The 12,882-nt window shown below is 35.9% G+C and overlaps 1 protein-coding gene across 3 annotated transcripts in view; it reads right to left on the bottom strand.

The window, feature by feature from the left end:
* The window catches only part of KCNH8 (potassium voltage-gated channel subfamily H member 8), a 195,918-nt gene that overhangs the window by 109,818 nt on the left and 73,218 nt on the right, over positions 1-12,882 (bottom strand). For all 3 annotated transcript variants that reach the window (XM_055806728.1, XM_005234661.3, XM_055806729.1), the window contains exon 3: positions 7,599-7,730. In XM_055806728.1, coding sequence (XP_055662703.1) covers positions 7,599-7,730 — 132 coding nt within the window. The remainder of the gene's footprint in view (positions 1-7,598; positions 7,731-12,882) is intronic.

Here is a 12,882-nt window from a genome sequence, read left to right as displayed (position 1 = left end):
TTTATTCTGTTAAATGATTAACTGATTCAATAAGGTGTACTTAACACATATACCAGCTGAAAAGCTATTAAAGAATATTTTTTTTTTAAAGAGACCGGTTATACACAGAATCAATTCTATGATTTTTGTCATTTTAGTATGGTGCCTTCAGAGAAAATTCAGCTTTGAACGGGCAGAAAAAAGAAGCAATAGTATACATTACTACTACTGGATCAGAAAGACCTTTCAACAGTAGTACGCTTATAAGATAAATCCTTAATCACATTTTGGGCTGCTGATTCTTTCATCTTTAAGAAAAAACAGGTAGGGGGGGAAAGACACAGGAAGATCGAAAGAAAGGATCTTTCTCCACCTCCATTTTGGTGATTGATGGGTGTACACTCCTAAATAAATAAATCAATCTTCCTTTTTAAATACCAGTTTTTGGGCCTATCTCATAAGATTCAGAATTGAAAAAAAATATCCAAGTAGACACACCTTTCTTCAACTACTTCTAACAGACCAAGATTTAGCAGAGCAACTTTGAAGGTGAATTAATACTACTGCCTTTTCCCAGGTTTTACCTAAAAATTTATAGAATCTCTTATAATAAAACAAAATATTCCAACTCAAAAATAGCCATTTCATAGTTTTGTAAAAACAGTTTATTTACCAGCTTATTACTGCACAGTTAGCAAGAATTGTCTCACAAATGGAAAAACTGACATTTTTATTATGCCAGCAAAACTGAAACATGTCTACTGATTAAACTGGAGTGGTCATATGTAGTTCTTACAGAACAAAATGTAGTGCTGAATTTACAGCTAGGTCATCACTTATTCTTTCAGCTGTTTTTTTGATATGACTTATTTCCTGGAAAAAGTTGTATTTCCCACAGTGAATCTTGGTTCATGGCAAATTGATATACTAATTTATCATTATAAACAAAAACATAATTTTAATAATACAAAGAATATTTGAAATATTAAAAAAAAACCCTAGACTGTAAATATTTCTAGTTAAGCCACTAAGAAATTTTTCATTGACTTAGCAAATGTTGACGTCTGTCTTTCTGTGCAAGAATGTAATATTTAAGGATGTAATCTCAATGAACCTAAAGGTTTTCTTTTTCCTTTAATTCAATTACATCAATCATATACTTTATTTACTGATAATTTGTCTTCCAGAATATTTGAGGCAAGTTATAATTTCAAAATCATTGATCTTTGCAGAAATTATGTATTAAAAAAAAAGCTTTTTACAGAAGTTGACAGTAGAGTATAACCTTGTTCACTTAAGTGAAAATAGGAATATATCCACCCAAATAATTTCTATCTTGTAATGAAAGCAAGTCCTTTGAAAATGAACACTGTTTTTCTTGATGTCTTTATCTACAATTCAGAACCATATCAGTCAGCTATAAAAATGTTTTGTGGTCCATGAAACTGGTCCAGAGTTAAAACATGTGTGTGTGTGTTGCTTTTTAAAACAAATATTTTAGAGAGCTAATGCATATATAAGTTAAAAACCCTATAATGTCTGTGTATATGTTTCATGTGGTCTTTGAAACACCCAGAAAGTATCTCTGATTGTCTCTCAAGGAATAAGATTTTCAGACTATGCAAGTGACTGGTCATAAAGTAAAACTTGTACAACTTTATTTAGACAAGGTATGGATGGTTGGTGGTTGTAAAACCGCCTTTGCTACAGCTAGGCAAATCTCACCTGTAATAGATCTTATTTGCTAAGTCTTTATATGACCTCAGGGTTTCTCCAAGGAGCTACAGCATGAACTACATTCAGTATAAGTGCAATTACAGATGAATTTTGGAAATGGTCCAAGTCCCCTTTTTTGTGTTTCTGAACACAGGGTACATATAAAATACATATTCGAGTCCTCATGGTCTTTTAATTAATAAAATGTAAGACACCAGGCTGTATCTAGGCCTGTAAAAGACTTTAAAAACATTTCTTCCTTTTCAATTTTTTCCATAAAAATAAGACATTTAATTATAAATGTCTTATTTGCATAAGCAAGTATTGTAAGTAAAAAAGTATTTACAAACCCTTTACCTCCTCAAAACCCCCTTCTCCTAACCCTAAAAAAAACTCAAAAAAACACCTACCACACATGCAGCTCTGAAGAGCTCTTCTAACTGGCAAAGCACATACTAAACATATTCCCTGTTTCTTCCATGCTTTCTGCTGTCAGTCTTACCTGGTTGAGCTAACAAACTTTAAATGGAAAATCTGAAGATATTTTCCACTAAGTCTGCCATCAACCTAGTACAACAAAAAGAAAAGCACTAAAATGAACAACAAAACAAAACAAACACCCCCTGCCCCACCCCCAGTTTGATAACTTGGTTTCTACGGAAAATCTAGAGGTGATTGCATGAATTATCTAGGAACTGGTGAGTCAATGAGCTATTTGGCTGCTAATGCATATATTCTCTCACCATTCCAGGATATTCCAGAATACAGTCCGCTCCTCTGCATTTGCTCAAGAATCAGTTTGCTTTTCTTTTTCTCATCTTCACTCCACATATACCATGAAGGACACTTTCACCTTACTTCCAAAACATACCCTGTGCCTCTCTGAGAGTTGCTGGAAGGGAACTGCCACTCACATTTAACACTTGGTAAAAAGCTATAGCAATGTCCATAAAGAATGATACATCTCTAAAGGCTCAAGTCTCAAATACAACTTATTTGTTTGCATAAGAAGGTGGAAAGAGGAGAGGGAGAGCATCTATGAGCTCACATGTTATCTGCAGAACAGGGAGTAGAAAGGCAGCTCTATTTTTGTCACCTAAGTATTTACACTCACATGCACCAACCAGGAGGAAATCAGTTTCTCTTTACTGAAGGCAGAAAAGACACAGACCCTTCGTACTTTGATGATCAGCCAGGAGGAAAGTCAAGCTAGAAAAGATGTAACTGAGTCATTGCGGAATAAAGGCTTCCCCGATACGTTCTTCCTTTGGGCAGTAAGAAAGTTGAAGTAAACTGTGCTTTTATCCCACCTCCTCCATTGACAGGATGGTGCCCCATGCATCCTGAAACAACTTTATCTGCTTTGAATACCTTACATCTAGGTGACTGTACATCCTCCTTCAATATCCTGCCTCCTGACAGGTGTGAGGACCTTGAAAATGAAAAATTGTTCCCTGAATATTCACTGCTGTAGCTTAAGCAATCACGAAGTAGCTGAGACAGTAATTAAGCAGAATAAATCAAAGTGCATGCCGCAGAATTCTTTAGAAGAAGAGCCCATCCCTGCCCCCAACAGATATTTTTTACATAAAAATCTGGAATGCAAAGTATTTGTCACATGGTATTTCATTTCTGGTACACTGGAAAAAACAACCTCTCCCTGCAACAAATGATGCATAATCAAAATAAATCTCTTTTCTTCAAAATTCTTATAGACCTAATGATTGATAAGAAGCCAGGAAAAGCTAACCAGTTAAACCATTAACACTTGCAGCTTAGTTTAATCTGTGGTGGGAAAGGGGGTAGGCCAGCTTTTAATCCACATTATTACCAAGTCAAAAGCATCTTTGCCAACAGGCAGGCCACCCTGGCAAGGGGGCCTTCAAACTAGGAACAGTGTGGGGAGGAGATGACGACCAACAAACAAGTGTGGAAGCGGTGAGGTGGACTGACAACTGGCTGAACTGCTGGGCTCAGAGGGCTGTGACCCACAGCGTGAAGTCCAACTGGACGCTGCTCAGCAGTGTTATGACTGGGGCATTGGTGTTATGGCAAATACTGTTTAACTTCATTCATTTTTACAACAGTAAATGATTATAGGTATTCTTAAGCAGATGGAAAGCAGACTATATTTCTACAATAAACTTGCAGGTAGGGGAAACATATTGCTGAAAGTGAATTATCGCTATTGACAAGTTGAGGTCTCTAAGAGCGTTGCAATTAGAAGGGGTGAAGGGATGGGGGAGAAGGATGGTAAATTAACTTAAAAAACCAGAAACCCAACCACAGCAAAGAAGCCATGTCACACTTGCTGACTGTCACAGCACTTTACTGCTGAACTTCTCAGGCATGTGTTTTTGCCTTTTTCTTACATGAAAGTCTTAGAACAAAGTCTGCTCTTTCCATGGGCTGACAGGGCTGATTTCACTGGAAAATTTTATACAGAACAACAACAGAAAAAGAATCTGTTAGATTTCTATTTAAAATGAGACATTCAAAAGAAAAGGTCAGAGACGACATCTGACATTTGGGCTGGGTAAAGGGAAATGAGACAAAAAGTGGACTTTTGCAAGGTGCATTGGCACAAAGGAGCAACTGAAGTTGTGTGAACAGAAGACATAAAATAGGTAAGAAAATGCCTGCAGAAAATCAAAGAGTGTCAGCTCCTGAGGTCTGAAAAAGTAAAGACAAACCAAAATAAAAGAAAGGCCATAAAATCAGAAGACAAGGTTCAAGAAGGTGTCATCGTGGAAGTACAAGGAGAACAAGATTTTACAGAAGAAACAGATGGTACCAAAGGTAGGAAGGACATGAGGAAGTCTGGAGAAGACTTTTGGAGGTGCAACCCATGAGAGTGTATTACCACAGAGTGTTGGCAGAATGCCGGGGGTCCAAGGGTAGACTCAGGAGAAAAGGAACATGAAGGAATTTTGTTAGATAAGCTTTCTAAGGAGTTTAAAAATTAAAGGGGCTTGGAATGTGACTATTCATACACCATACAAATTGTAGAAGTCTGTTCTTGGCAGAACAGAGGAGAGATGGACCAAATCAAAAAACAGCATTGCATGGGCAGAGTTTCACACTGAACAAGTCTGTATCTAAGTTCTCCCATACACAATCAAACCACAAGAGATATGCCAAAAAGGTAATAAAAACCTACATATAATGTCAATTATCTTATAGAAAGAGATGGTTTTCAACTCCAAGTTTACAAGTTATCTGATTTTTGAAAGGGCAAACTCAGTAATCTTTTAAAAAGTAAATTTATCTTTTTAGCAATATTATCTGTGGAAATAATATCCGGCAACATATATCAATTGCTTTGCAAAGGATGTTAATTACTGAGCTTTAAAAAGATCTTCAATACCTTTCAAAAAAAATGCAAGCTTAATTTTCTGTTAATACAAGGTGCATCCTACATTCCTGATAATAGTTGTAGTCTAAGTAAAGAAGAACCAATTACTTCTAGAAATTAAACATTCTGAAATTTCAGATACTGAACTGGTTGCATAGATTGTACTGGGAATTCTTTTCTGACAATGATGAGACGATGTTCACCACTTGAGGACTAGTGAATCACTCTGCACAGAAAGAATTTGAATGTTACTTAAAGAGCTAACTTAACATTAAATTTATTTTTATATATCCATGTAGATTTATATAAAATTAAAATGCTGGAATTGTTTGTAAATATTTTGAATAAGTGGTTAAATCCTCTTTCTTATCTTGCTACATTATATAAAATAGTGTATTTGGCAAAGCCCCACACAAAGTGTTATTTTCTGTTGCCATGATGCAAACAAATATCACCATAGCATAAAATGACTGCCATGGTTTTAAAATGAGTATAAAGGGAAGGAACAACAAAGTTTCAGGATAGTGCTCTAAAGAATACATCACAAAAGGCAGCCAGATGTCAATATTGATAAGCTTATAATAATTGAATGGGCGTTTGCTGGTGTAATGCAGCTCTGCTAAGTGCATTCCTGTGTCAGTACACAGTAGGAGAAGTATTAATTTTTAAATGTGCAACAACAAACATGAGTTAAAACCTGCTTAGATGTACAATTTGACATGAGGGCACATCAAAAGCTGAAGATCATTTTAATCCATTCTAAAATAAGCATACATCTATAAAATGTTAATCAGATAAACAATAACTGTCATTTTACAAGTAATCAGTGATATATCCATTTCATGTCGTCACTGGCATACCAGAGTGATTTCTCACTGAGTGTATCCTGAAAATTTGTATCTCTCATAAGGTAAATCATTAGCCTTTCAAACACAGATCTGGCAACCTCTCTTCTGCGTGGCCCCTCATATGATGTTTTAATAAATTACTATCCTAAAGCTTTCATAAGAGTAAGGTTTTCTGATGTTTAAGGAGAAACTAGATAAAATACATTTTACATATTAACTATTTTAATTCTAGGTAAAGTTGAAATATCTAGGTTGAAACTGGATGTAAGGAAAAGCTGCAAAATATAATTGTGTACTACTTCAAAGCCTTGCTTCAGTCTGGAAGCTTGGAAATTCTCAAATACGTTCAATGCAAAAACTGAAGGATGAAAAAAATCCCTTCCATTATTGAAGGTTTGGAAAATAAGACAAAGGTGAAATTATTTGTCCAAATGCACAGAAAAGGCAGACATTGCGAGCATAAATGTTGATTTATGAATATTCAGCAGCACTGGGAAGCATAATATTTTCTGATTTAAAGTATTAAAATGTTATAAAAGAATGATGATTGATGCTTCTTTGTAACTGAAATATAACTATTTTATTAGAAAGCTAGTATTTAAAATCAGAAAAAACGTCAATATTATTGTTCCCCTACTTCAGAAACTGGTAAGGAGAAAAGGACTACTAAGGCCATATATACCTTGTTTCTAAGATATGCAGAGATCAAATAGCTATCACGGGTGGAAAAAATTTAAATAAATCCGAGAGCAGTAGTAGATTGGAAAATTCAACAGTAATGAAATTTTTACAGAATTTTGAAAGCTACTCTTTCTGTCTATAGATAAACTTTTCCTAGACAGTTCCTTTGACACTTTAAAATTGCAAACTTAAAGTCTTGGTTCACCATACCTTTACAAAATGTAAACCTGGAATAAGTTCACTGCCTTTGATATGCAACATAGGTCAATGCTGACTGCATAACCTATATCTCCCCACACTGTCTTTGCTTTGTGTTAGCAGAATTTAGCAAAACTTGGCCACACTATACAGCCAAAATCAATTTGTGGCAGCTGTGAATCATTAGCATAACAGAATCTTTTTCCAAATTCATGAAAGAAACTTCACATTATTTTGTTTCAGAAACAAATAAAAGCAAGAATGTATTTATTTTGCTAATGGATATTCCTAAAGACATAATAAATCTTATAATTTCATATTGTAATATTCATATGTAATGACAATTAGATGACATAAGAATAGTCATGCTTCTCAATACGCAAAATGATTTCTAAAGTTGTATGTTCTGCTCATGGAAAATCATGAAAAAAATGCATTCATTCATTTCTCAGCCATGCTGAAATCAGATTCACAGAAGGGATGTTTGAAAAGGTCTAACTTTTCCAAAATGTACCTCTGAAAATCCAGAAAGTACATAAATTAAATCATGGCACATTAAAACAAATTTAATTTTGAGGACAAATTATTCTGTCTCCTGGATTCTGTTTTTACAGAATGTGGAGCAATATGTAAATTTAAAAAATTACAAATAAGAACTTCGATAGATTATTTGTCCTTCCATGTCATATGTTAATTTCTTCTTTGGAAAGCTAGGAGGTCTATATACTGAAAAGGTTACATGAGAGAGTGTTCACGAAAGTGTGACTCCCAAAAAGTTATCAATGTTGGTTCTTATCAATAGTGTTGCAATTCACACAAACCTTCCTTTTTGTCTTCTGCAGCAATCTTCACTTTTGTGTCTGTTATATCTTTGAAAGAGGCCAGAAAGAGTACTACATCTCCTTTTTCATTCTTTATAGGGACAATATCCAGTAGGCACCAGAATGAAGACCCTGTAAGGATAAAGAATGAATTTAATTCAAACAGCTGTCTTTTACAGAGGGGGGGGGGGGGGGAAGTGAACTACTAAATCTACAACTAATGTAATTCTAAAAAAAATATCTTATTTAGGAGATCAGTAGTCAGGGAATCACAGATGTTCAGCTCATGTAAATCTCTTTGCATCACTGGTTCAAGCTCAGTAATACTGCTTTCTCTAGAAGCAAGACATTAATTTAAATGCAGAATTTATCTACAGGGATCATTAATAGAGTTTAATGAAGCTGCTTACTCCTCTGAAACCATGCTTTCCTTTGAACTCTCAACTGATGTTGCTTATTTTACTGGAATAGCTTTCACTTTGTTAACTTGACATCTGAAGCTTCCATGTTTACTATTGAATCATTCTACCTTAATAGTCTGACTTGATACTCATTAAAACCTCTTGACAGAAGACCTGATACTCAAAGCATCATTCCACTAATTCAAAGATATTTAAACTAATCAGACATCAGACTTAGATTAGAAATAGAATTAACTCCTTGCATCTTACAGATGGTGAGATATATAATACCACATGTAATCTGTAAAATGAATATCAGCTGTCTTCTTTACAGTCTATAACGTTCGCCTCGCTAAGACAATGCTGAGTTTGGCAATATTTTTAATGCATGTCAATCTTTCTCTGCCCACATCTGCCACAGAATTATACAGCTTAAAATAAATTGTTACTGCAGTCACTGATTGTGTCATGTGACCTCATTGCAAGGTATGTTGTTCAGTTCTGACAGCATCATTCATAAATCTGCTGTTACTTAGAACAGAAAACAATGAATGTCTAGATGCTGGTAAGGCACCAGAAGTATAACAGAGATCTTAGCAAACATCCTAGATCCCAGCTCCATCCATTCTGGGGTAATTCAGCCCAGTGCCAGGCTTTTGTCTTTCTCAGTTTTCGGGTATCAACACTACCTCCCTCCACCCACCATCAGCCTACTAATATTATTTAAAAGATATATTTGTACTGCTACAGAATTACTTTTTTAGGTTTAAATTTCTTTTCTGGGTACCTCTTCACACTTCCACAATCATGTTGTTTCCCAACATACTATTTTTCACATTCATTTACAAACAGAAGTCTACTTTCATTCAGAAAAAGAAATAGGAATAGTTCCCTGGTCCACTGCCACCACAACTGGCTACTGCCAAATGATCAGCTGAGCTTTAGAGGTGTCCTTAGAAAGAGCAAGCAGGTTAGCCACGTCCCTCTCTATTTGCTGTCTTCTGAACTCTGCAGTTTTGAAAATGAACTGGACACACTAAGATCACAATTCAGCTTTCTAAATTAATTTTTCAACTGGATTTTCCCTGACTGCCTGTTGAAGGCCGTAGGTAAGCATTGGGGATGAAACAACAGCTTCCCTTTTGAAGGACCACCACAGCTGAAGGTATAAAAGTATGCTTCAAAGGAAATTCTTCTGGTTCTCTCTGTCCTGGTCAAACTTTCCAAGAGGCAGACAGGCAGCTCTGAGAGTAGCATTACTAGTTCAGTCATCAGGTAACTCTTCCACTTGAGGAATTTAAAGAAGGGGCAGGGATAACCGGGAACAGGAGGACAGAAGGCTGGAGGAGAGAAAAATCATGGGAAGAAGCAGACTGGCTTTATGTTGGGTTTAAAGTTACTCATTTTGAGGTTGAAGGCAGAGCAAGCCAAGAAGTCCTGTTAAAAGAAGGTAGGACTGGTGTCAGAAGCAAGATATTTCTTCTTCTTCTTCTTCCATTTTAATTCTCCATTCTTAAATAATTTTCTGTAAAGATTTGACATTTTTATCAAAACTTCTGGGAAAAACTGCTTGGTGGTGTTACTGTCAGAAGTGTTCTAGATGGCCACCACCCTATCAATCTGAAGTGATGCATTCAAAGAGAGGAAGCATTAAGCAATTTTACTTTCCTGCTTAAATATAGAATCACAGATCTCTACAAATTATTGTTATAACTCTTAAACTGGCCAAATTCTTACTTGTAAAATTACGTTCTGCCTGTCTGCATTCTAGCAGTAGTTTCAGCTGGACGAAAAGTCACTCAATTCCTTCTACTAAACACCAATAGCTGCAATGATCTTTTAAACAGCTGTTTTAATCTCCTCCAGAAGTAGGAGTGTATCTTATTCTTTGCTTGTCTTACACACACGCGCACATGCACGCACATCATTAAAGCTGCTCCTGGAAGAAAATTGTGGACATCAGCAGTGTTCAAACAAACCTAAGTTATGTTATGCTAAAAAGCACACCTGGTAATGTTATCTGAAATGATAAGTTTGTAGGTTTAAGGAAGTTATGGTAACATGGTTCATCGATAGAAATAGAGACAAATCCTTCTAATTTTTCATGTTTTAATGCATTTACTCTTTTGTATAATCAGAGTGCATTTGAATTGTTTGCAGGTGAACTGGTCACTGAAAACATTCCACCCTGTCAATATTTAACATCATTTCCTGTTTCCCTTCAATCATATTTTCTCTCATTATCTACCCTCCTCCTCCTCCTCTATAAATATGTCTGAAAATATTGTGACTAAGCAAAGCAAAGATGCGTAAAAAATGGTATGCACCACTAAAGAAACACATATCCAAAACATGCAATAGGCTACTTCTCTCCTGAAGAGCTCCAGGCTAGTGCTGTGCATGGTGCAGCTGCCAGTCTCGGCATTACTTATACACTAAACCTTCAGAAGTCCTAAGCTGAACTTGTTGGTGTTGGTTTTTTTGTTTTTCTGCCTTTACTCTGAAAGGAGCAAATAAATATGAAGTATTCTTCAGGACTAGAGGAGATGATTCATTTTAAGTCAGTACTAGGTCAATATGTGGTTGCACTTTGTCAAGAACAGAAGCATGCAATCTTTCACTACTGAGGAGCATTCTTAGAAAAATATACTGATCCAACACAATCTGTTACATAGCTTTTACTGAAAGCCAGCATCATATAATTCTGTAAGCCAAAAGAACTTTCTACTCATCAAAAAAAAAAAGTAGTGCTCTGCTTTGTTACAGTTCTTTTGAGTGCACTCATCTGTGAGACAGAAATTCCTTCCCTGCTTCAGATGGTGCATACAAAGGTCTTCTGTATTGTCAAGAGTCCTCTATCACAGAAATTTCTTCTGGAGGTTTATTTATGTACAGACTCTTTATTGCTTCAAGCCACCATTCTTGGAGAAAGAGTCTAATCTTTCCCTTGCATTATGAACTGGAGTTTCAAAATATATTTTAATATCCTCAAGGCTTATATAAGCACATCACAGGGAAGGAAAAAAAGAGACCAAATGAAGCATAATCTTATCACAAAGCAATTTGGCTATAGTCCACCTTTTATACATACATAAAGAGAGTGCTTTATGGTCACTCTCTCAAGCACCCTTTCTACCTTTCCTCGCTCCAACAGCTGGAAATCTGTCCTCATACTGAAATCAAAACAAAGGTCAACAGACCAAGAAATTTAAAAGGAAGATTTTATACAAAACCCTGCCATTAGAATGCCAATAGCCTTCAGAGCCAAGCATTGCTTTCACTAGAAAGCAAAGCCTGCTTAAACCAAGGAACAGACTCAGACCGTTAGCCCTTTTGGTGAGCTATGTGTGTTCATCATACAGAAACACTCAATCTTCAGTCATGCCCACCCTAGACAAAGCCCAATGAAATACTCAGGATGGAAATCTTTGGTGGATATATGGTTATTGAAGAGGTATAATAATATAGAAATGAAATGGGATTATTGACAACTAGCTTATATAATTCTTTAACAAAATAATTAAATCCATCTCATCAAAAATTTTAATTGAGCATTTCTGCAGTAAGTGCCTTGTTAACCACACTTATTCCTATTAAAAAATTTCTTAGAAGCGGTAATATAGATGCAAAGCTATGTTTTCTTTTTGCCCCTTACGGCCTGGGCTCAAAAGCTTAAGGCTTCCTTTTTTTTGGCTACGTGTCAACCATCAGTGGTTATATCCACTTCCAGACCTTCACTTCCTCAGGACTTTGCTTGCCACATCACTCTCCAGACAGACATTGAGCTGGCTTGTGTTGCCCCTTCCATCACTCAATGGCAGAAGATAATAAATGAACAAATTCCTGTGGTTTATTTCCACCTCTCTGTGGTGAGAGGAGGAGGGATTAAGATGCAGACCTCTTTCGTGAAGCTCTGCATCTGCACATAACGTATCAGACTAACCAAATGTAATGTTTCATAGGTACCTGAAGAAAAAAAGAAAGTTTAAATGTTTTGCATATCAGACACATAAGCTTTTGGCACAAGGCAATCACTCCACAAGGAATAATTATCAGGATATATAAGCAGAAGAGGGCAGAATTAGGCCGCACAGGGCATCATAAGTCTGGCACATTTCTTTGTTTCAGTACTTGACTTAGTAAACTAAATGTTCTTTTAAGTAGATGCAAATCAAGCCTTAAAAAAAAAAAATTAAAACACACCACCCTATTTCTGGCCATTTGTTATGTAGAAGACAAAGATAAAAATATTTTAATACAGATATCTGTAATAATTCGTCAACAAAGTTGATGCTAAATCCTCAGCAACAACACAGTCTCATTGACAGAGTCACTAATTGTTAACAGAATAAACCTACTGCTGGGTACAGGATAATGCCAGAGATGTTTTAGCTCGGTCATTTCCACTTTTCCATCACAGAAAGTGTGGACTCCCAGACTGACAGACCAGGATGCCAAAGACTTTTTCTGGGGAAACCAAACTCTCTTTCATTAGCTTATTCAAAGATTCCCAGTGTCACTGATAACATTTCATTTTGAATGTTCTGTGGTTTTGACAAGATATCAACTTTTTGTTGAGGAGAGCAAGGTGCAAAAAAAAAAAAAAAAGCAATGGTTTAAAAAAAATACAAGTGAAGAGAAAGAGAATGGGGCTGAAAGAAAAAGTACAGCTATAAATTGAGTACTTTCTTGCAAATATCACAGCTTTGACAATGACCAATTAACACAGCCAATGCAAGGCTACGTTGCTTTAAGTAAATAAGCACCTTATTCTTCTCCATCATTTCTGCAGAAGTGGCATGTATAAATTAACAAAATCTATTTTCTTTTTCCTCCACTACTGCAGCTGTAGATGACAGCCTGTGTGTGATACCCTAGTGACA

The sequence above is a fragment of the Falco peregrinus genome, chromosome 5, assembly GCF_023634155.1.
Source record: "Falco peregrinus isolate bFalPer1 chromosome 5, bFalPer1.pri, whole genome shotgun sequence".
NCBI classification, from domain to species: Eukaryota; Metazoa; Chordata; class Aves; order Falconiformes; family Falconidae; genus Falco; species Falco peregrinus.
The sequence above is the reverse complement of the archived record's forward strand: the minus strand, read 5'-3'. Positions and strand labels throughout refer to the sequence as shown.